The 23,127-nt window shown below is 42.5% G+C and overlaps 2 protein-coding genes across 2 annotated transcripts; one reads left to right on the forward strand and one right to left on the reverse strand.

Annotated features, from left to right (window-relative positions):
* Positions 1-4,275: 4,275 nt before the first annotated feature.
* LOC308370462 (extracellular calcium-sensing receptor) lies at positions 4,276-7,585 on the reverse strand (the record flags this gene model as incomplete). The annotated part of the gene is made up of 6 exons (XM_080845110.1): positions 4,276-5,174; positions 5,257-5,380; positions 5,751-5,975; positions 6,094-6,903; positions 7,041-7,329; positions 7,479-7,585. 6 exons carry the CDS (start codon positions 7,583-7,585, stop codon positions 4,276-4,278), a joined length of 2,454 nt encoding a protein of 817 aa, XP_080701236.1.
* Positions 7,586-8,863: 1,278 nt separating this feature from the next.
* Positions 8,864-12,367, forward strand: LOC308370369 (extracellular calcium-sensing receptor-like; the record flags this gene model as incomplete). Its single annotated transcript, XM_080845023.1, has 6 exons — positions 8,864-9,018; positions 9,182-9,479; positions 9,633-10,466; positions 10,666-10,881; positions 11,225-11,348; positions 11,472-12,367. The coding sequence occupies 6 exons, from the start codon at positions 8,864-8,866 to the stop codon at positions 12,365-12,367; spliced, it is 2,523 nt and encodes an 840-aa protein (XP_080701149.1).
* Positions 12,368-23,127: the final 10,760 nt, after the last annotated feature.

The raw sequence follows: 23,127 nt of genomic DNA on the forward strand, positions 1-23,127 counted from the left end.
CACATCCTGGTCCATGTGTGCCTCCTCCTCATCTAAGGCGTGCTCGTCCGAGTAGTCGAGCAGGTTCTCGGTTTCCAGCCTGAAGTCGAAGTTCAACAACGGCTGGACCTCGTAGCTGGAGGGTAGCTCCACCACCTCGGGGTCTGGGGAAACCAGGAGGGCGGGTGAAGGGAGACAGGCTACCCGGACAAAGGGCGGCTCACGGACACAGAGTTATCCGGGGCTGGAGAGACGCCCAGCCCTATGGGAGATTCCTCCGCGGCATACCGGGTCGTCGCCACTCAGTGGAGCTTCGGCGTGTACCCTGCCCAGGCGGTGTAGGTAGCCCTTTTCTCGAGCATGACCACAGTCAGGGTATGCTTGCCTGGACCTCTTTTATCTGAAAGTACAAAGAAGGATTAGCAAGAGCACACTACCACAGCCAACACGAGGTTAGCAAAACAAGCTAGCAGGCTAGTCAGAGACCGGCAAGCTTAGCAAGTTGAAGATAGTGAACTTGACTTTCTGTCCTGTAAGTCGAACTCGTAGCACTCTTGAGATAGGGAAGGTTGAGAAACCTGAAAACTCACCAGTTCGTATCGAGTAAAATGAATAAAGGTGGCACGGTGGCTCAGGTGCTTGCACTGCCGCCTCACAGCAAGAAGGTCATGGGTTCGATTCCCTCATCGGGCGCTGTTGGCTCTGGGGGGCAGGTCCTCCCCAGACCTTCAGGTGGGCTATCTTCCGGGCCTTTCTGTGTGGAGTTTATATGTTCTCCCCGTGTTCACAAGAGGTTTCCTCTACTTAGAACCCAAACAGAAAAAAGATGCAACAGAACACCCTAAATCGGTCCCTGACCAAGACAGATGATTCACCTCACCTGATTGCCGGGCGCCTAAAGGCTGCTCACTGCTCCTTGCTCCTGGGGTCCTGAAGGAAGGACAGTCCGGGATGGGATAAATGCAGTAGATAAATTCACAAACGACCTCAGGCCTGCGTGTGTGTGTGTCCTGTATCGCCTCCATGTAATCTTATGATGTTTTAGGGACATATTTGGCATTCATGAAAATGTTCTCATCTGGGATTCGTCAATTTAGACCAGAATTTCAGAACGCTTAATAGCAGTCGTAAATTGGCCTTAGTTTTCTTAAATGCAATTCCTCAAAAAAACACCAGATGCCCCACGGGCTAAATTTGTGAGAAATTGTTGGTGATTGCGTTCACATCCATTCTACAGACATACTCGGATTTAAATAACTAGAAATAATAATGAATACGAGAATATTTGTATTATTAACAATTGTGTTTCACGTTTACGTTTCACGATTCTACAAGGCATTGTGATGTCCTAAAATAAATAAAAGCACTACAAGAACACTGAAAATGTAAGTGAATAAGTAAATAAGCACTTAACTCAATCGCGTGGATATAGCCATAGTGGAATTGAATAGACACATCTACATTCTGCAACAGTAACTCCACCTCTGCACCCGTGAAATTAGGTCTGAGTTTACTCGACCGGTGCTCACTTTCCGCTTTGACTTGACTGTCGCGTTCCAGTTGCTTTCGCGCGGATTTGGTCGATTCTGACTGCACACGTCAGTACAGTTACATGCCCTTATAAGGCGCTGGCGGGGCGTGTATGAAAAATCAAGGTCATCGAGAATGCGCGTTCAATTTAAGAATTCTCATTGGGGGGAGCACAGCTGAGAACACTTCGACTGTGTAAGAACCCATTTTTGGTTGTTTATGAATCAGGCGGAGATCTTATCTTACGTTGGTCTTCCGAAGTCTGTAAAATAACTTTTCAGAAGACACTTCAGAAAATGTTTGAGAATGAGGCCTGTAGAACCTGATAATGTAATAATTTCCCGATAATGTAATAACTCCCGATAATGTAATACAAATTCCTTCATAAGTCCCTAAAACATGTAATAAAACCTGATAATGTAATAATACCCCGATAATGTAATAAATTGCAGGTTAGCCTCAATTTTGCAGAACCTGATAATGTAATAATTACCTGATATTGTAATAACTTTGGTTGGTGCTGTAGCATCAGGTCTCCAGTTTCAGAGGTCCAAACAGTCACATTGTTTGGGCACTGTAAATCATGCAATAATGGCAAGCAATCATGAGGGGGCCTATTAGCCTAGAAATCTAGACGCCCCTAGCGGCAGCAAATTTAATTTGCAGCCAGGGACCATCTGGTCAACTGTCGTCGTTTTGCGCGGCTGAAAATCCAAACTGTACCAGGCCAATCAAATCGTCTTTTGTCATTCGTCAGTCGCTCGGATTGGTTGTAGCGCCATTCCTATTGCGTGGCATTGCGTGCAGAGGCAACTTAACAGACAACCGTTAATCCCGCCCACACTGAAAATCGTGTTGTGCCAGACCCTTGCACAGCTTCTTGCTGTACAGGTTTGGCTTGCGAGGCTAAAGGCCTATACCATTGGGATCAAAATATGAGCAAAACAATAGTGGGTGGTTGTCTACACAGCATCACTACTTGGTCTGAATAACTGGTGTCCCAACATTTCAGCACTGACCAAAGTTTTTACATCAGGAATGTATTACATTATCAGGTTCTGCAAAATTGAGGCTAACCTGATAATGTAATAACTTCCAATTAATGTAACATTTTATTACATTATTGGTATGGCGATTGTTACATTATTGGGAAATGCACTTTATTACATTATTGGGATATTATTACATTATCAGGTTTTATTACATCTTTTAGGGACTTATGAGGGATTTTTTATTACATTATCAGGGTTATTACGTTATCAGGAAATTATTACATTATCAGGTTCTACAAGGCCCAATGTGTTTAAGTGGATTTTAGCTAATGGGAGAGCTTTTTAGGGGTGTACAAATTACATTTACTGTCTTCAGGGACCTAAATTATTAATGGTAAAAATCAATGTTTGGTCGAAACGTAGGTTCACATTTGAGGAAATCAAAATCAATGATAAAAATGCCCACATACTTGGTTGTGGGAAGTCCTATCTGTACTATACATAATCACATTAAGGAAAATGCAATGGATTCAACCATTTAGCAGACAGGTATCTATAGGCCCATGTAATAAGAGAAGCAAACACACAAACATGGATTTGATTTGTTTTGTATTTTTGAGTGGTAATTTTGATTGGGCAAAACAACAGTTTATCATATGTTATTTTCTCATTGTGTAAGATAAAACAAAACTTTAGTTTCGAAATCTATAGGCCTTTGTACGCTGACAGCACCTCTCGTTGGTCTTGACTCATACTACAAGAGCATCAACTGTGCAACTTCAGACTAGAAAGCAATCATGAACAGCTTTGTGTCCCTGGTGTCTGCAACTGCCAGTGTGCGCATCCATAAGAGAGTATAATCAAGGCCTTGCTCGTCTGCATACTTTGGGGTACATGCACGGTTCCTGCTTGACTCCTGCCAGCACAGTTGACTATTGCACTGAGACTTGTGAATATAGTTTTGCTAAAACATTTTTAACACTTGCATTTTGGATTTCAATTATCATAGATATATGGATAAAAAATTGTTTATAGCAATAAATAAAGAAAATGTAGAAGTCTTAGTATTTCCCTACATGTAAATATGTATATATTTCATACAGTAGAATATATGCATTTTCAGGTATTGAAATGACCAGCAGGGGACACTGTTAGAACACGCTCACTTAACTCCTGTATGGACTATGTCATGGCACAACGCTCAACTCCACTGATTTATCCAGAGGAAGCAAGTTTAGAATCATGAATCTGGAAATTAACCTTTCAAATTATGTGTGGGATTGTTGTGATGAGTGTCATTGAAAGCACAACCATGTCACACTCACAAATGATAATATTAATTGTTCTAAAACCCATAACATTAACCTTTTCATCTTATTTGTGGTTTTCAAGCCATATTCTCATTATTAATCAAATTACTATTTTGGAATGCTCATACCACCAGGGTTTTTTATTTTTTTATTTCAGTTGCAAATTCACTTATAACTGATTTGAATGGGAATTTGAAAGTTGAAAAAATGGCTAAACCTTATAAATATACGTATTCGTATTTTTTATATATTAATGATTGACTACTATTTCATTCATTTCAACGATTGATGATTTCTGTCCTTATTTATTTCCTTTGATCAGGACTGCTAGGACTATTAAGATTCAGACATTTAATTCACATCACTTGATTTCAATAACATATTTTATTCTTAAAATGAAAACATTTTCTTTACCTGATTTCATCAGTTCCTGATTATTACATGCTATTCACTGGTTTCTTTGGTTATTTTTCTTTTCCCATTAAGTGATGTCTAGTGTTCTTCTCTGGTTTTACCAAGATAATGTAACACTTTGGTGCAAATAAGCACAATAGTAGGCCAAAACTGGATGCCAAAATGGCAAAAATCTCTACAGCTACAGTGAACTTTCCTGGGGAGCTGACATAGGCTGGGACAAAGGCTAACCAAACTGCGCAGAAGATCAACATACTAAAAGTGATGTACTTTGCCTCATTAAAATTTCCAGGAAGCTTTCGGGCCAAGAAGGCCAGCATAAAACACAAACAAGCCAGCAGTCCAATATATCCCAGAACACACCAGAATGCCAAGTCAGAGCCCACACTACACTCCAGGATAATTTTGGAGCGCTGATACTGGGTGTTTCTAGAAGGAAAAGGGGGAGCAGTGATGAGCCAGGCAGCACAGATTATGACCTGAACCAGAGTGCACGAGAATATGATGACCCTCTGCTGGCTAGGCCCCAGCCACTTCATTATGTTGTTTCCAGGCCGAGTGGCTGTGAAAGCAGCAAGAACTACTAATGTCTTGCCCAGGATGCATGAGATGCAGAGGGAGAATGTGATACTGAAGGCCGTGTGGCGCAGCATGCAGGACCAGGCTGTGGGCTCTCCGATAAACACCAGTGCACACAGGAAACACAGAGTGAGTGAGAGCAGAATAAAGAAACTCAGCTCTGAGTTGTTCACACGGACAATGGGGGTGTTTCTGTGATAAAGAAATACTGCTAGAACAGAAACCGTGAGACAGGCACCTACAATGGCTATCACTGTCAGTGTCACTCCCATTGCATCGTGGGAAAGAAACTCAACAACCTTGGGTATGCAGTGTGTTCCAGCAGCATTTGACCAAAAGTCTTCAGGACAGGACATGCAGTCTATTGAATCTTTAGGGAGGAAACAAAGATTGAATTAAAACAATATTGAACAGTTCAGGAGAAATGTGATATACAAGGGTGTGGGCCTCACCTGTCTCATTGCTAATCTTGCCGCTGTCACATGGTACACAGTCAAAGCAGCACAGAGGCTCCCCAGGACGGACAGCCTTCCGGGATCCTGGAGGACAGCTGTCGCTGCACACAGACACCAGCACCTGTTGTAACGCACCACAGGGAATCACACCTTTGCCAACCCTACAATGCCAATGTCTTTAGTCCAATGTTTGTTCACTTTCATATGCCATCACATAATTTGAGAGCACTTACTTTTCAGAATTTGGTTTTGTGAGGGTATGAGACTGCCATTATATACATGAAAATGAATTTGATCCTTAAGAATATTTCATAATATATATTTCAGTAATAATTTCATAGAATTAGATTAGTGTATAAGTACATGTTTATTCAGACTAGTGCCCTATTTTATTCTTTTAAATGAAAGTACAACTGGGGGTTCACTTACGGCAAGTGCTGTCTATAGTACTTCAAAAGATGACATTTTAATTCCACAAAGATGCATCTTGCCTCTTTTCTCTGTCCTGTCCACTTGATCGTGTCCTTATCAATACTGAGCTCATTCCCAGCATCTTTTGCTCCAACATACAGACCCACTGCCACAAACTGAATTTGTCCATCAGTATCCCTTTGCCAGTTTATGAGATCATATGATGGAATAGAATCCCCTTTCATATCAAAGTTTACATTTTCGCCTGAGATGAAGAAGGAGACTTCTTGAAGATAGTGCTGAAGCTACAAACACATACAATTGTGAATAATACGATGAACTACATTTAGTTTTCATGGCATGAATGCAATAACACTATTAATTGCAGAACACAATATAATTTCTCCTAGTATTTTTTCATACCTGCCATGGATGGATATTGTTGATGTCAGCACATGAAGCATTGAGGAATGGACCATAGCCAGGAGCACAGTGTATTAGGTTGTGCAGGGAATGAGCAATAGCATATACACCTTTGTACACATTATAGGCAACACGAGGGCTTGAGGTGTTCATGTAGGCAGAGTGCTGTTCCTTCAGATTCTCTTGCCCTGTGCAGAGGGGCAGTTGGGTATTTCTAGCTGCTGCAGCGGGAGAACAGCCATAGAGAGTCTCCCATAGCTCCTGTACAAGAGGATTAGAGGGGTAATGCCATGGGTCCACTGTCATCAGGTAATCTCTGAGTGCTGGGACGTGACCCTTACGGACAGCAAAACCAATGGTGCCATCCAGGAAAGGATACGTCTCTGCCAGCACAGAGGCAGACACCCAAGCCTCGCTTGCAATCCACTGGATCCCTGTGATGTTCTGCTTCCTGAACTCTTTAAGGAAAGGATAAAACTCTCCCTCACCTGAAAACACCACCACCACTCGGGCAGTGGAACTTCTCATCACCTCGAGTATTTTAAGGACTTTCTCTGTGCTGTAGTCTTTGGGGATCATTTCATGGTAGGCCAGGCAGATATCAGTATTTTCTATTTCCTTTCTTAAGCCCTGCAGTGCAAACCTGCCATAATCATGATCCTCCGTCACTACGCCGATCCATGTCCAGCCAAAGTGCTTCAGAAGTTGAGCGATGGCTTTTACCTGGTAATCATCGCTTGGCACTACTCTGAAAAATGTGGGGAACTGTGTCCTATCACTCAGACAGGAGCAAGTGGAAAAATAACTGATCTAAAAAAGAAAAAAACATGAATACAGTCATAGTACAGTTTATTTTCTAACACTACCATTTACATTGTTTATTTCATTATCAAGTCATCATGTGGATTTTTTTTAAAACATGCAATGCGTGCACTGTAATGTTTTACCATTGGGATTCTGAAAGGTTGAAGTGTTCTGGACACTACAATCGACTGTGAGGACCCAGATTCCCCGATAATGGCTAGAAGAGGATTCGTACTGGAACACATTGTATTCTCTCTACTGTCCTTCCCATTTAGTACTGCAAGAACAGCTCTCTGTGCCGTCACTGGCGTTGCACAGGAGTCAAAAATCTTATAACCCAGAGTGTGGTTTGGTAGTAAGTCTTTGCTGTTGTTGATTTCCTCCACAGCCAGCCTCATAGTTAAGGCCCAGCGGAAGGCACGTGGGTCAAACCTGCATACAGGGACATTACAGACAATAAAGCATCATTGTGTGACAGCAATACTTAAGGTTTATAAAAAAGTAAGACATGCAATGCACACAAAATTGTATCACATATTACCTTCAACAGAAAAAGGGTGTTAATGTAACACTAAGCTCACCCTCTGCACTGGGCTGACACAGGAGGCTCTTTGAAGTCTGCATGTGGAAGCTCCACTCTGTAGTGCAAGGGGAAAATGCCTCCAATAGTGAAGGTTCCGTCAGACATGAATCCAGGTAACTCAAACCCCCCCTGAAGAATGCATGAGGTAGCTGTTGACAGGGGTGCCTGATACAACAGGGCGCACAGAAGGAGAGGAGTCATGTCCACACACCTTGCCCAGACAAACAAGATGAAGGAAGTGGTTCGGTTTTTATTGGCCAGTCTCTTGCATCATTACATTTGATTTCTCCCTGGATTCCAGGCTAATTGTTCTAGTTAAAGAGTTTACTGTTCTAGTTAAAGAGCTTATTGTTCTAGTTGAAGAGCTTAATGTTCTAGTTAAAGAGCTTACTTTCTCCCTAACATTCATTTCAATAAGCTGTACCAGGCAACATACTCCAAACACTACCCCTTTACCAAATAGCTAATGTCCCATGGTAAAGTATATAATAACAATGCCACATACCATATCAAAAAAAGCTATCACGTACAGGATAAACAGATGAGATACCAGATATGTGTATAAAAAAGAATTCTGTGAATTAAAACTTTGATAACCAATTGTAACTGTGTAGGCAAATGTAAATTAGTTTTTTAATATAAAAATAGGAGAGAATATCTATTTGAGTTAGATGTGATCAGAGGTCATGACAGGTGCTCAAACAGTAACATACACAGACCAAGGCAGACACATATTTTGTGGTGTGTGTGTGTGTGTGTGTGTGTGTGTGTGTGTGTGTGTGTGTGTGTGTGTGTGTGTGTGTGTGTGTGTGTGTGTGTGTGTGTGTGTGTGTGTGTGTGTGTGTGTGTGTGTGTGTGTGTGTGTGTGTGTGTGTGTTACAAAAAAAGATTGGGGGGAGAAAGGGAGTCTGTCAATACTTCTCCAATTTTTCTAACTGGGCTAGAGCAGTACAAATAATCCTCAACCTGGGAGTTCTCTGCCACCTACAGTTTCTGAGTGTGTATAGCATATCCAAAATATTTCCTTGTTAACTTCGTTTTTTGTTCTCATTGGAACATTTGTACATTTGATGGTTGTATGAAAAATATGAAATTGTCAGCATTTGCTTTATTTATGCACCTCATGAAATACAGTTTTACGTGTTGTCTGGTTTGTTGTGTCCAGTTTAATCCGTGGTTCTGTGTCTGATGGTTGGAACATGATTTGCCATTGGTGTATTCTTATATGGGAATGGGGGAACCTATCTTTGCGCCAGCCCCCTCCTTCTAGGGCCATATATAAAGCAATTCACACTTCTGTAAAACGGGGGAGCAATGGCATACATCTCCAATAAACATCTGGCAATCTGGCTTGTTCTGACATGCATGTGTTTTCAACCTGTCATGAATAAGAGGTGCACCTTTATGGGTTCAGAGGAAACCAATAGTTTTTACTTGGATGGAGATGTCATTCTTGGGGGCTTGTTCCCATTGCATTATCAACCTGATTCCACTGAGCAGTCTTTTGTCAAAAAGCCTGTACCATATGGATATAAGTTGTGAGTTAATAGTGATTTTTTTCCCCTTTCATCTACATATTGTATTGTGTAATATCCTGAATTACTAAAACTGAAAAAAGCAATGACCCTATACTGTAATTTCTCTGTTTTCCTCCCCATGCCTTTTTACATAGTAAAAAGATTATTTCTGAATTTGTTGCAGCTTTAGTCCCAGGGCTTTGCGCTGGATGCGTACAATGGCCTTTGCTGTGCAGAAGATAAACCAGCGGCAGGACCTCCTACCTCATTTGAAACTGGGATACCACATAAGAGACAGCGGTGATGATATTCCAGTTTCCTTAAAAAATACACTTCTCCTTGCAAATGGACAACCTGAGAAGGGCAGTGGCTCTACATGCCTGGACGCTTACAGAAAAGTCTCACCTGTGATTGTAGGAGATGCAGCTTCAGGGGTGTCAATGGCGGTTTTACGAATTTTGGGCTCTTTTCACGTCCCGTTGGTGAGATATATTCATGAAATTGTTAATTTACAATCAAATTTTTGCAAATTATGGTAATAGAGACATTTACTCGAATCTATATCTATAGTTTCTATCATGTGAATTTTTATATTTCTTTATGAAACATCTTTCTTTTGCCTTTTTTTATATCAGGTGAGCTACTTTGCTTCATGCAGTTGCCTGAGCAACCAAAAAGAGTTTCCTACTTTCATGAGGACAATGCCAAGTGATGCAATCCAGACAAAGGCTCTGGCCAGACTGGTCAGTTATTTCCACTGGACTTGGGTGGGAGTGATTGGTTTGGAGTCAGACTATGCCCGCTTTGCCATACAGCTCTTTCTCCAGGAAGCAGCCAGATATAATGTCTGTGCAGCCTATGTTCATTTTCTGTCTCTGCCACCAATCAAAGACGCTGTTGTGGATCTGGTGAAGACTATGAAGAAGTCCTCTGCTAGAGTCGTCCTGAGTGTGTATGGGGACACTGAGATGCGTGTGATTTTGACTGAGTGCAGACGGCAGAATGTCACCGATCTGCTTTGGATCGCCAGCGAGGCCTGGTCTACATCACAGTCACTGTGGGCTGATTTTGAGGATCTGTTGCGGGGAACTTTGGGGTTCGCGATACGCAAAGGTGATATCCCAGGTCTGGGCATGTATCTCACAAGTCTGCACCCTTCCCAAGAACTCACTTCACATTTTATAGCAGAGTTCTGGGAAGAGACCTTCAACTGCAGGCTCAATGGCTCGGTGAATACTCACACACATGCGGAGGAGACTCAGAAGAGACGCTCTTGTAGTGGACTTGAAGAGCTCAATGAGGTGAACTCTGTATACACAGACGTGTCCCAGCTCAGAGTCACCTATAATGTCTATAAGGCTGTGCACCTCATAGCTCATGCACTGCATGATATGAGCGTCTGTGTTCCCGGGAAAGGCCCCTTTTCTAATGGGACCTGTGGGAGTCTGGCACCGGTTCTGCCATGGCAGGTGAGCAGGGCGTATTGTGAGGTAAACTACAGAACCAGTGTGTTTTTAGACTACAATGATAAACGGATACGGACATGGATTAATCTAGGCCTGTGTGTATCTCTTTATGGATCTGAATTTGTTTATGCGTGATATATGCTTCATTTGGCTGATAATCGCATCACTTTGTCCTACTTGTGTCTTTTTAATTTCACTTAAGCTCCTTTACTATTTGAAACAAACAATGTTCACAACATTGGGTGAGGAAGTAAGATTTGATGAAAATGGAGACCCAATTGCTTCTTATGACCTCATGAACTGGCAAAAGACGCAGGATGGCTCATTGCAACTGATGAAAGTAGGATATTATGATGACTCTTTAGCTCAGGACCTCTTCATTAACGAGTCCGCAGTGCAGTGGCACAAAGGCTTCCAGGTTTGTCAGCTATCCTCAGTGTCAAAATGTTTTTCATTACAAATAACAATCATGTATTCTTATCTACTGCTCAAAAGTGCATTTCAATATTTTTGGTAGCACAATGATGATATGAGGATGTTTTATATTGTTTAATCTAAAGTAATTACTTTTTTGATAATTAATTAACAATATTTTATGTTTTCAATTTCCTGAATATGATTCATGCAAACCATGCTAATTCCTATACCCTTGACTAAAAAGGTTTAATGAATACTCCATGTATGCATGTTTTAAAGAACACACATGCTTGCATTTGTCTGAATAGCATCTCTCTCTTCCACTACTTCACTCTCGCTGATAGACACCAGTGTCAATATGTAGTGAAAGCTGTCTGCCAGGTTTTAGGAAAGCGATCAGGAAAGGCCAGCCCATTTGCTGTTTCGACTGCATCCCCTGTGCTGAAGGGGAGGTTAGCAATGAAACAGGTATGTTTCTATACAGCAGTCAATTTCTGTTTGATTAGCTGTTTCTTGATCTTCAACCAAGACAATATGTTTTAAATACATTCATATTGTATTCTCTCTAAATATTTGTACCCTTTCCTTCAGATTCAGTGAATTGTTTGAGATGTTCGGAGGACACATGGCCAAACCGAGCTCAGAATCACTGTATTCCAAGAACAATAGAATTTTTATCTTATCATGAAACCATGGGCATAGTTCTTTGGGTAGTCTCTGCATTTGGAGCCTTTGCTACGGTAGCAGTTTTGGGAGTGTTTGTTATTTACAGAAAAACACCCATGGTTCGAGCAAACAACATGGAACTCAGCTTCTTACTGCTTCTCTTTCTCTGTGCTTGCTTCCTGATTGGTCTGACCTTTATTGGGGAGCCCACTGATTGGTTCTGCCAGATCCGATACACAGCATTTGGCATCAGCTTCGCCCTCTGTATCTCCTGCATTCTTGCTAAAACAGTCGTAGTAATGATGGCATTCAGAGCCAACCTTCCAGGCAGTAATGTCATGAAGTGGTTTGGTCCAGCCAAACAGAGAGCTAGTGTTATAGTATGCACTTCCATACAGGTACTCATATGCATTGTTTGGCTTACCACTCGGCCTCCTTATGCAGCACAAAACACCAGGTTCCTGAGTGCCAAGATCATCCTGGAGTGTGTTGTGGGGTCAGAAGTGGGCTTCTGGTGTGTGCTGGGCTACATTGGACTGCTGGCCTGCATGTGCTTTTTAATGGCTTTTTTAGCTAGAAAACTCCCTGACAATTTCAATGAAGCCAAGTTCATCACATTTAGTATGCTTATTTTTTTTGCTGTTTGGATTACTTTTATTCCTGTGTATGTTAGCACATCAGGAAAATACACAGTAGCTGTTCATGTATTTGCCATTTTAGCCTCTGCTTTTGGCCTTCTTTTTTGTATTTTTATCCCAAAATGCTACATCATCTTGTTTAAGCCTGAGAAAAACAGCAGACAGCACATGATGCGAAAATAACGGAATGACTAAGAGGTCAAGATCAATGGAATCATGCCATGTCATGCATCTTGAAATGAATCATGATTTCCAAATGTTTGTTCAAGAGAAAATATTCTGTGTATACCATATTTACTTTGAAGCGGCTGAAGTGTTGTCAACTGTGTAATGAAGGTCACTCTGTTAACACACCCCTTATTAATGAAATGTACTATCCAATTGAAAAATCATCAGAATAAATAAATCCTTATTTGTTCATAAATTGTTACAACATCATCAGTAACAGCACACAAAGACAGATCAGATCCTAGACACATCTTATATTCCCTCATTACATACCATATCACAATCTGCCATATATATCATAATGCCATGGTTCATTATGTACATTTTATCCAAGTTTTTTTGTTGTTGTTGTTGCTTGAGGCATACTACAACGGATATAGTTTATAATGTAATATAACTTCCTTTGGAATATTCCCACAGAAAAGGTGAAAAGGGCAGATAGCTTACATTCACTGTACTGCTCACCCTCAACACCACAAGTGTGCCCACATATATAATAGGCCTACAGATATTACACTAGGAGATATGCAGTCAAAAATGATTGGGTGCATGTTTCTACTGTGACCATGTGGAGAGTTCCCCAATACTTGTATGTTACCCAATAAAATGGATTCAAACAGAGGCTGTTATAAGCAATACATAATTTATTTCAATACGGATCTTCCTTGTTGTTTTTACTTGGCAGGAGTAACGAATCAAAATGACAATACATACATCAGACATCAAAGAAAAGAAAGCAAAAACACATAAAATAGGCCCAAGGGGGAAACCCAGAGTAACTATAGTAACACTGCTAGAATTCTGCCATATGTGATAACACACTCATGCACACACAAGTGTAATACGTCGAAGTTCAAAACATTGTGAGGTCAAGATAAATCACACAGATAACAAGCTAGATATCAAACTCCATACTCAACCACTAGGGGGGTGTTCACACAGCAACTTAAGGGCAGAATATTACCATAAAGGTACCAACACAATGTTACCTTGCCACTCACCCTGGGTAGGCACCCAGGCCACAGAAAATGGGGACAATAAGATAAAACCAAACAAACAACAACGAGACACGTGGCTTCAGCTAGATCAGTCAATACAGAAACTAGACGTAACGCAAAGCGTTACAAAATATGACCGTCGAACTGTTCAGTAGGTTAAGGTACAGAATGAGTCATGGTTGTCAGTGTGTTTTTGTGTTTTTATGTGTTTTGTGTGTGTAAATTGGTTTGTGTTAAATTAGTATGTATTAAAGGAATTATTTGTGATAGATTTTGATGATTTGGTTATGTAATGTTTTGTGTACTACTTTTTTGTGGATTGTTTTGGTATATTTTTCTTTTGCAATGTAGTTTGTTAAAACAGGTCACATGAAGTTGTTAAGAAAAGTTGTCAGGCCACCTACAGGCCAGTTGGTGAACAGTCACATAAAAACAAAATATTGTATGGCCCCCCATGGACGGAATTGCACGAAACCTGGCATGCATTCAGAGGGTCTCATAATGATCCACCAATTTCGTGGACTTTCGACAATATATGCATAAGTTATAAGTGACTGGAGTTGTGGAGAGTGCATAGTTTGAGGATCTGCCACGCCCACACCCTTCAAACTTTGCAAAAGATTCTCATACCTTTTAATTCCCCATTTCTGAAGAGTAACCTGACCACGTTTGAAGGCATTACCATTAAATCTGTAGGAGAATATACTAATCGAAAAATTAGTATATAACCAACTGTCTAATTATCTGTCAAGACACAATATCCTGTCACCTGCTCAATCTGGTTTTCGTCCAAATCACTCCACAACTAGCGCTTTACTGAAACTCACCAATGACATACACTCTGCATCTGCTAATCGTAAACTGACCGGTGCAATCTTTATTGACCTTACCAAGGCTTTTGACCTTGTCGACCACTACCTTCTCCTCTGATAAATTATATTCCATTGGTATTTCACGAAACGCTTTACTCTGGTTTAATTCATATCTTCACAATAGAAAACACTGTGTTATCATTCAGTGCACAACATCTGACCTTGCAGTTCAGGAACGTGGTGTGCCACAAGGCTCAACACTAGGACCACTTCTGTTTTCTATATTTATTAATGATCTTCCTTCCATTTTCTCTGGTTGCAACGTTCAACTCTATGCTGATGACACAGTCATATACACATCACAAACTAACCTATTACAAACTCAGTCAACATTGCAACTAAACCTCAATTATCTCGAATCATGGCTCAGAGAAAATAAATTACTTATCAACAAAACAAAAACAAATACAATGCTCTTCGGGACCCATCAGAATATCAAAGCACAAACTAACAGTCAATCCTTCAATATTTCTTGCCTTGATGGTACACTACTGCATAGAGTTGAGCAAACAAAATATCTTGGTCTCTGGCTTGATTCAACTTTATCATTCAAATGCCATATAGATAACATAGCCCGGAAAATGAACTTCAGCACTGGTGTTCTCTACCGAAATAGAAATTGTTTTACATTTACAGTACGAAAGAGACTAGCTCAACAACTCATACTACCAATACTTGATTATGCAGACGTAATTTATCAGACCGCCCCCAAAACACACCTTCTTCCGCTCAATTCTGTTTACAATCAATTATGCAGATTTGTCCTTGACTGTCCATACATGACCCACCACTGCACCCTTTATGAAACACTCAATTTTCCATCTCCCACCTCAAGAAGACACCAGCACTGGCTACAATTCATATTCAAATGCATTTACTTTAATTATCCACAGTACTTAAAACAACTTTTGGTCCCATACACAACTTAACATCACCTCAGGCATTGTTCACATATCTACTTCAATACACCTACATCATCTGGCAAAAAAGCATTTATATCCAAAGCTCCCTGTGACTGGAACAATCTACCAAACCATATTTGCTCCATAACATCACTCAACCTCTTTAAAACTGCACTATCATCCCATCTAGAGACCACCTGTTCATGTTTTTAATAACCATCATTTGAACAGATATATGACTCAATGATATATGTGCTATGTGCATGTGTTTTGTTCTGTTTTGTTTTGTTTTGCTTTATTTTGTTTTGTTTTGTTTTGCTTTTTGTTTTGTTTTGTTTTGTTTGTCTAATCTTGCTGAATTGTACGATAAAATGTCCATATTGTAGTTCATAGGACCCCCTTGAAAACGAGATGATTCATCTCAAGGGATTGTTCCTAATAAAGAATTTTCCAACAAAAGTTCAATCACATGCGAGGTGTTGAAACAAAGTGAAGTTTCCAACCACCAACAGGTGGCGCTTTAGGTGATATCCGTCAGGCATATGTACGCGTTTGGGCCGGATCCAGCGTCCACCCTTAGACATTTTCTCTGGATCAAACAATGTATGCAAGAGTTATAAGAGACTTTGTGTTTTGTGGCAAGCACGGCAAGTTGGCAAAGTTTGAGGGTCTGCCACGCCCACACCTTGCGACTAATGAGAAAATCTTATATAACTTTAAGTCGCCCATGGCTGAAGAGTAACCTGACCACATTTCAAGGCGTTACCATTAAATCTGTCGGAGGAGTTCGATCAGATGCGAGGTGTGCAAACGCCATCAAAACGCATCTTCCACTCAAAATGGCCGACTTCCTGTGGACCTGCCACCATGGCGCGATGAGACTTTATGGTGCGTCCAAGCATGATGAAGACGTGTACCGAATTCCGTCAAGCTACGCCAAAATAACCCCAATGCGCAGGGTTTTTTGCAATGTTCTAGGGGGCGCTACAGAGCCATTTTGCTCTATCCATGGACAAAAACTCTACCGAAATGGACGGTTACAGGCTTGATGTCCCTGGCAAATTTGGTAATTTTTCGAGCACTTTGACATATATGCGATTAAAACTAATTTATGCTTTTTAATTTTTAACTAGGTGGCGCTATACATGTAATGACTGGTTATGGTATGGGTTGACGGCCCCTTAACACAAACATACAAGAACAATTTGGCCCTCCTAGGCCCTACGATTCTCGGGATATCCGAAAAGAAGAAAGAAAACTGTGAAAAGAAAGAAAAACTGTGACGCGCCACCTACAGGCCAGTTGGTGTATAACTATATACATCAATTTATTGCATGCCCCGCCGTGAATGGAATTCCACGAAACCTAACGTGCAATCAGAAGGTGTCATAATGATCCCACACCTTCGATTTCGTGCAGTTCTGACCTTGTCAACTTACAATTAACATTTTTTACAATACTCCATTTTTGCTTTTTCATTTGTAACTAGGTGGCGCTATACATGAAATAAGTGGTAGTGGAATGGTTGACGTGGCCTCTTAAGACCAACATACAAAAAAAAATGTGGTCCTCCTAGGCCCTACGGTTTTCGACTTATTCACAGAAAACTGAATCGCCCCACCCTCTTTAAAAGTGGTCCAGTCCGACAGGGGTGCAACGGATCAAACGGGGTTTCAGTGTCCCGGGAATCGTTGACAGAAAATCGGCAAACCCAAAAAAAAAAAAATTAAAAAAATCTCCGACTAAACCTATATGACCGCCGCAGCGCCTTCGTGCGGCGGTCATAATAATTGAATGAAAAAAATAAACAGGAGGAAAACAGTGGCCAGACTATCGCTGTGGTTAATTTCTGCTGTGATCTACAAGAGAAAGATTGTTTTAAACATTGACAAATATTGCACATTTTCCCCAGTATAAATATCTCATCACTTCTCATCAATAATTTACAAAAACATTTCAGACACATTAAAAGAGTTACAATATGAAGCACTACAACAGTGCTCTGCATACCTTGGCCTGGACTGTCATACAAAAGGGACCCAGGTGGAAATGGGAGGAGGGACCCACTTAAGCTTGTGAACCCTAGTAGCCAGGGGAGACTCTTGTAATGCCAAGGGCTAGGAAGAGTTAAACAGACACTGCAGTAAGCCATACAGCCGAAGATCACAACAGAGAACATAACGTTGATAAATACAAGGGGTGAGATGTGCGCTGTAACCTCAAATGCTGGCAGCGAGACAACCTCTGTAGCCAACAACAGTGTGTAATAGCAAACAACAGTGTGTAATCGGAGGGACGGCCCTCGCACCTGTGCCACCACGCTTCAGGGGTGCTTTATTAGTTGAGACAAGACAAACAAAATACGTGCAAGTGTTACGACTAAAATGCATGTCTGTGGCTTAACAGTTTTAGCTTGTTTAGCAAGCTGATCAGGCTACATAGTAGACAAGGCTAACCGGTAGAAAGTAACGCTTACCTACGGATGCCTAACGTGAAGTTCCGGCATTAAACTCCTCACAAGGTGCACTCCACAGCTTACGTCCTACTCTCATTAGTGACGGCAACGTCTGTGTCGAACAATCGGCGAGAGCGTGTCCTCTTTAATCTATGCGGAAGTTACACGCTCATTAGCTCTCAAATAACTCACAGTAGGTGCAAGCCACTGAACACCTACGTGGGCTGACCCTATCACACTCGCCCCGGCCATGAATGTTCTCCGTCCCGGTGAACCATCTTTAATGTATTAGAGGCTGAACTAGATTTGGCCAGAGTGGAATTCACCGACGCTGTGGGTGTACCCGGATCTTGAATAGCAGACTGCGGTAGGTTAAATGGGTTGTGGTGTTGGCCGGCTGTGCTACGACTTGAACGCCTAAAGGGGGGTGTTGGCGCAAGGTCTGATGCCTTACCGTTGGGTGCCGGTAAGGGGGGCGATTCAACAGGGTCTAATGACTCTGAAGGGTCAGGGGGTCTATCCACTCTTCCCTCTGTAGGAGGCGTGGTTGGTGGCTCTATTTGGGGTGAAGGTGGGCATGCATTGCTGGAAAGGGATGGGCCAGGCTGCTGGTTGCCTTGGGGGGCTGGTGGCCACCTCGTGGGTATCCTCCAAAGGTACGCTTCCTCAGATTCATGTGGACAAGGTGTGTCTGTGATCGGCGGGACTGGGTATCGAGCTGCGTGAGCAGCAGGGGGACAGTAATGACAGTAATGTTGAACACACGAAACACAGTGGTACCTCCTCTCCTGCTCTGGCTATCATCACTGTAAATCCGTATTTGATGTATTCCTCATTGTTTTTTCTTTTTCTTTGTTGGCTTTGTTTCCCTGTATCCTGTGAAGGTGTACTTCTGTCTTGGCAGCCTGTCTCTCTCCTCACTAAACACCTATCCATTGGTGCTTCTGACCAGCTTACTCCACGGTAGAGCAATTGTTAGCTAAGGACAGTAGATAACTTCAGTCGTTCACCAAAAGTTTTACTTTTTCGACTAAACTTAAAAAGTACTCGTAGGCTATGCACACGAGACTGTACGTTATGAATAATCCGGTATGGCGTGACTTTACGAACGCATTGCATTTACATCAGCAAAGCACAGGCTACCATCGACTGGATAGGTGCAAGGCTACATTCTGTCAGCGTGAATCTCCTTTATATTATTTTAGACATATTTTTCTTATTTCGGACCCCCGGTTGAAAACCCCTGTGAGAGTGCCCACCTCATTAAGACATTTATTCACCTCATTAGGGGTGGGAATCTCTTGGCACCTCACGATTCGATAAGAAAACGATTCAATTTTAAATCGATTATAGATTATCGATTTTAAATCGATTTTGTAATTTAAAAAAAAAACTTTTTTTGTTTTGTTTAACACCATTTATGTTGAAATGCAAGCTGCATCGACTATTGCATTGCTCATAGAAAGTCAAAATTGTGACCATTAAAAGCTTTTTCTCTAATAAAGCAAATAGAGAAGGTAATTCATCTGTTGATTTTCTTTAATTATCAAACACAAAGTAGGAAATGATTTTAGACTCTGAGTTGCAAACTCAAATGATTCAATAGTCGAAATGCATCGATAATCGTTTTATCGGTTTCGAATTGATAATCGATAATCAATCGATAATTGCATTTCAACATAAAATGGATGTGTAAAAAAAACGATTATCAATTCTAAATTGATAAAACGATTATCAATCCATTTCGACTTTTAAAACATTCGAGTTTGCTACTCAGAGTCTTTGCTATACTTCCTACTTTGTGTTTGATAATTAAAGAAAATCAACAGATGAATTACCTTCTCTATTTTTTATTAGAGAAAAAGCTTTTCCTTGTCACAATTTTGACTTTCTATGAACAATCCAATAATCGATGCAGCTTGCAATTCAACATAAAATGGATGTGTAAAAAAAAAATAATAATTATATATATTTTTTAAAATATTTTTTTTTTAAATTACAAAATCTATTATGAACTTTTCTGAATCGAGAGAGAATCGTTTTAGAGAGAATCGAGAAAAATCGAATTATCGTTTTTTCCCCCCCACCCCTACACCTCATAGACCGTGGAGTTCCAGATGTCCTGGATTTTGTGCCGGCCATGGAAATGATTTCGGCAATACACCAGTGTACCGTTGGGAAGAACGGGAACTGGCTCTGCATGGTCTTTATTACGCTGGGCTGCAGCGGCTTCCAACTGATGTCGTGCATGGCTGTATGCAGTAGACAGGCGTTCTTTGTGCTGCGCCATCCAGTCGTCTAGGTCCAGGTCGGAGGGGTTTGTTTCCGCCATGCCCAGCAACTGGTCCACAGGGAGTTGGGGCTTGTGACCAAACATGAGTTCGTAAGGTGATTACTTTGTGGACCGATGTACGATGGTGTTGTATGCGAAAAGGAGCTGGGGGAGCAATTTTGGCCATTTCCTTTTCTGGTCGGATGGCAGTGTTCTTAAGAGGTCATGTAAAGTGCGGTTAAACCGCTCACACTGCCCAGTTCCTTTAGGGTGGTAAGGGGTAGTTCGACTTTTTCGCACCCCATAGAGTGTGCACAGCTGGTGCAAAAGTTCAGCTTCAAAACACCGACCTTGATCTGAATGGAGTCGTTGGGGCACTCCGTAGGTGTAGAACCATTTTTCTGTTAAGACCTTCACCACAGAATTGGCTTTCAGATCCAGAGTGGGGTAGGCTTGCGTGAACTTAGAGAATACATCAGTTACTACATCAGATACTATCAATACATTCTCATGGCCGCTGCTTGCAAGTTCCTGGATGGTGAAGTCAATGGCTACTATCTCCAAGGGCCTGGTGGCGAGTAGGCTTCCCCGGAATGTTCGGACCTTGGGTAAAGCAGCCTTTGCAACCACACACCGTTCGCATTCTTCACACCACTTCTTGATATCATTGCACATCCTTGGCCAATAGCACCGCTGGCGGATGAGACTTGTGGTTCGGTCTACACCCTGATGACCATGGTTATTGTGCAATTTGGTCAACACCTCTCCCCCTAGGGTTGCTGGTAGAAGGAGTTGGAGTGTTGTCATCCTAGCTGGGGGAAGCAGCACTTCTCTGTAGAGCAGCCTGTTCTTTTCCCGGATACGCTGCCATTGTTTAACCAGATCTCACACCCCATCTTGTGATGCGCTCAATTCAGCAGCTCTTGGTAGTCGGCCCCTCTTTCAAAAGTGCATGAAGGCTGCAATGCAAGAGTCAGCTGCCTGTAGTACCTGCAGATCTTCTTTGCTTCGAGATATTGAGGCTCCAACTTCACTCACTTGTGCCACCTGGGGGCCAAGAGGCCGAACCACTTCGGGAGCCACCTTGCCTTGCACTTCAAGTGGAACTTGAATGCCTGGACTAATAGTCCTGCCTGATAGGGGTATGACTACTCAGGGGCCCCAGCCCGCTTCAGGTGCTAGCCTTCACTTCCAGAACATTGATCATCTGAGGGCCCAGCCCGGAGGTGTCCCTTGGTATCAGACTGGGAAGGAGTGCAGAGGCACTTGGCTGGGTTGTTGCAGAGTCCAGGTTGGGGGATGCTGGCAGCGAGAGAGAGTGCGTCTGCATTGCGGTTTGCTGTGCCAGGCCTGTACTTTATGTCGTAATTAAACAAAGCAAGTTGAGACACCCACCGTTGTTCAACAGCCGCCAGCTTCGCAGACTGCAGGTGGCTGAGAGGGTTGTTATCCGTAAACACTATGAACTTGCTGTCCAGGAGGTATTATCGACATTTTTCTGTTACCGCCCATTTTAGGCCTAAATGTTCCAGTTTCATGGAGCTGTAATTGGACAGGTTTCGTTCGCTAGGGCACAAGCCTCTGCTAGCATATGCGATTGGGTGTCTCTGCCCATCCTGTTCTTGTGACAACACCGCTCCCAATCCTGAGAGACTTGCGTCGATTTCTAACACAAATGGGTGGGAGAAGTCTGCGTACCCCAATACGGGGGCATGGATCAAGCCGTTTTTCAAAGTCACAAAGGCTTCCTCACAGTCTACTTCCATAGAAGCTCGCACCCTCGGCCCAGGCTTCTTTCGAGTCCCCTCCAGCGCCCCAGCCAGCTTGTGTAATGGAGCAGCAAAGGAAGCAAAACCCGCCACAAACCTTCTGTAATAAGAAGCAAAGCCAAGAAAAGAGCGGAGTTCCTTCACTGTAGAGGGCCTCTTCCACTCAGCAACAGCTCGGATCTTTTCAGGGTCTGTGGACACTCCTGAAGCTGAGATTATATGTCCCAGATAGTTGACTTCAGTTTGAAAGAATTTGCATTTTTTTAGCTTCAATATCAGATTGTGTTATTGAAGTTGAGTTAGGACCATTTCCAAGCGTTGAAGATGTTGCTGGAAGGTGGTAGAAAAGATCACAATATCATCTAGGTACAGCAGTAATGCATGAAAGCTCTGATCGCCAAAAATACGTTCCATTAGGCGTTGGAACGTCCATGGAGCGTTGCACAAACCAAATGGCATTCTGTTAAATTCAAACAAGCCAAAGGGTGTGCAAAACGCTGTCTTCTCTTGATCTTGTTCGCGGACTTAGACCTGATTGTAACCACTTGCTTGGTCTAAAGTGCTGAAACATTTGGCCCCACTTAAGGCATCAAGAGTCTCCTCAATCCTTGGTAAAGGGAATGCATCCTTCCGCGTCTTCGCGTTAAGTTGACAGTAATCAACGCAAAGGCGAATGGAACCGTCTTTCTTTTGAACTACCACTATGGGTGACGCATAGGGGCTACAACTGGGCCTGATGACACTGTGATCCAGCAAATCTTGTACATGCTTTTCACTGTGTCGTATTGGGACGGCGGGAGTCGGTGATACCGCTGCCGTACTGGGGCCTGGTCAAGCAAGGGGATGGTGTGTTGGAGTAGGGTGGCACGCCCCAAATCCCAATCACTGAGACTAAATGCACAGCTGTATTTGTCTAACAATGAACGTGCTTCCGGCTGTTCTTAAACTGACAGGGAGGGCCAGGTAAGATGAGAGAAGTTGGGAGTGGGGTCACCCTCAGCCTGAGTGAGTGGGCTGGATAAGGACTACTTGCTCATGGCAATCGGCTTGTATTTCGAACTGGACATAGGGAGTGGGGGCAGGTGATGTGGCCACATACAATTCACCAAGCACAAGTCTGGGCCACAGCCACTGATACTGACTTCCAATATTTACGACTGGCACCTGGACGCTGCCACATGTAACTGAGAGGTAGGCAGTTGGTATAAGCAGGTTACCAGGAAGGTGACCATCAGTGAACGATACTGGCTCCAGCAGAGCAGAAGCAAGGGTGGGACCTAACCCCTGATGACAAGACGCGGGGACTAACTTCATCGACCCGGCAGGTACTCGTATTGCTGGGCCGGACTGCACATGCACTGGTCATATCCGACCACTCTCCAACGCCCGCTCTAGCTGCTGGCACTCGGACAGAGCTTGGCGCCATGCTCTGCCCGCCTGCTGGACA

This window comes from Sprattus sprattus, assembly GCF_963457725.1.
Source record: "Sprattus sprattus genome assembly, chromosome: 9".
NCBI classification, from domain to species: Eukaryota; Metazoa; Chordata; class Actinopteri; order Clupeiformes; family Clupeidae; genus Sprattus; species Sprattus sprattus.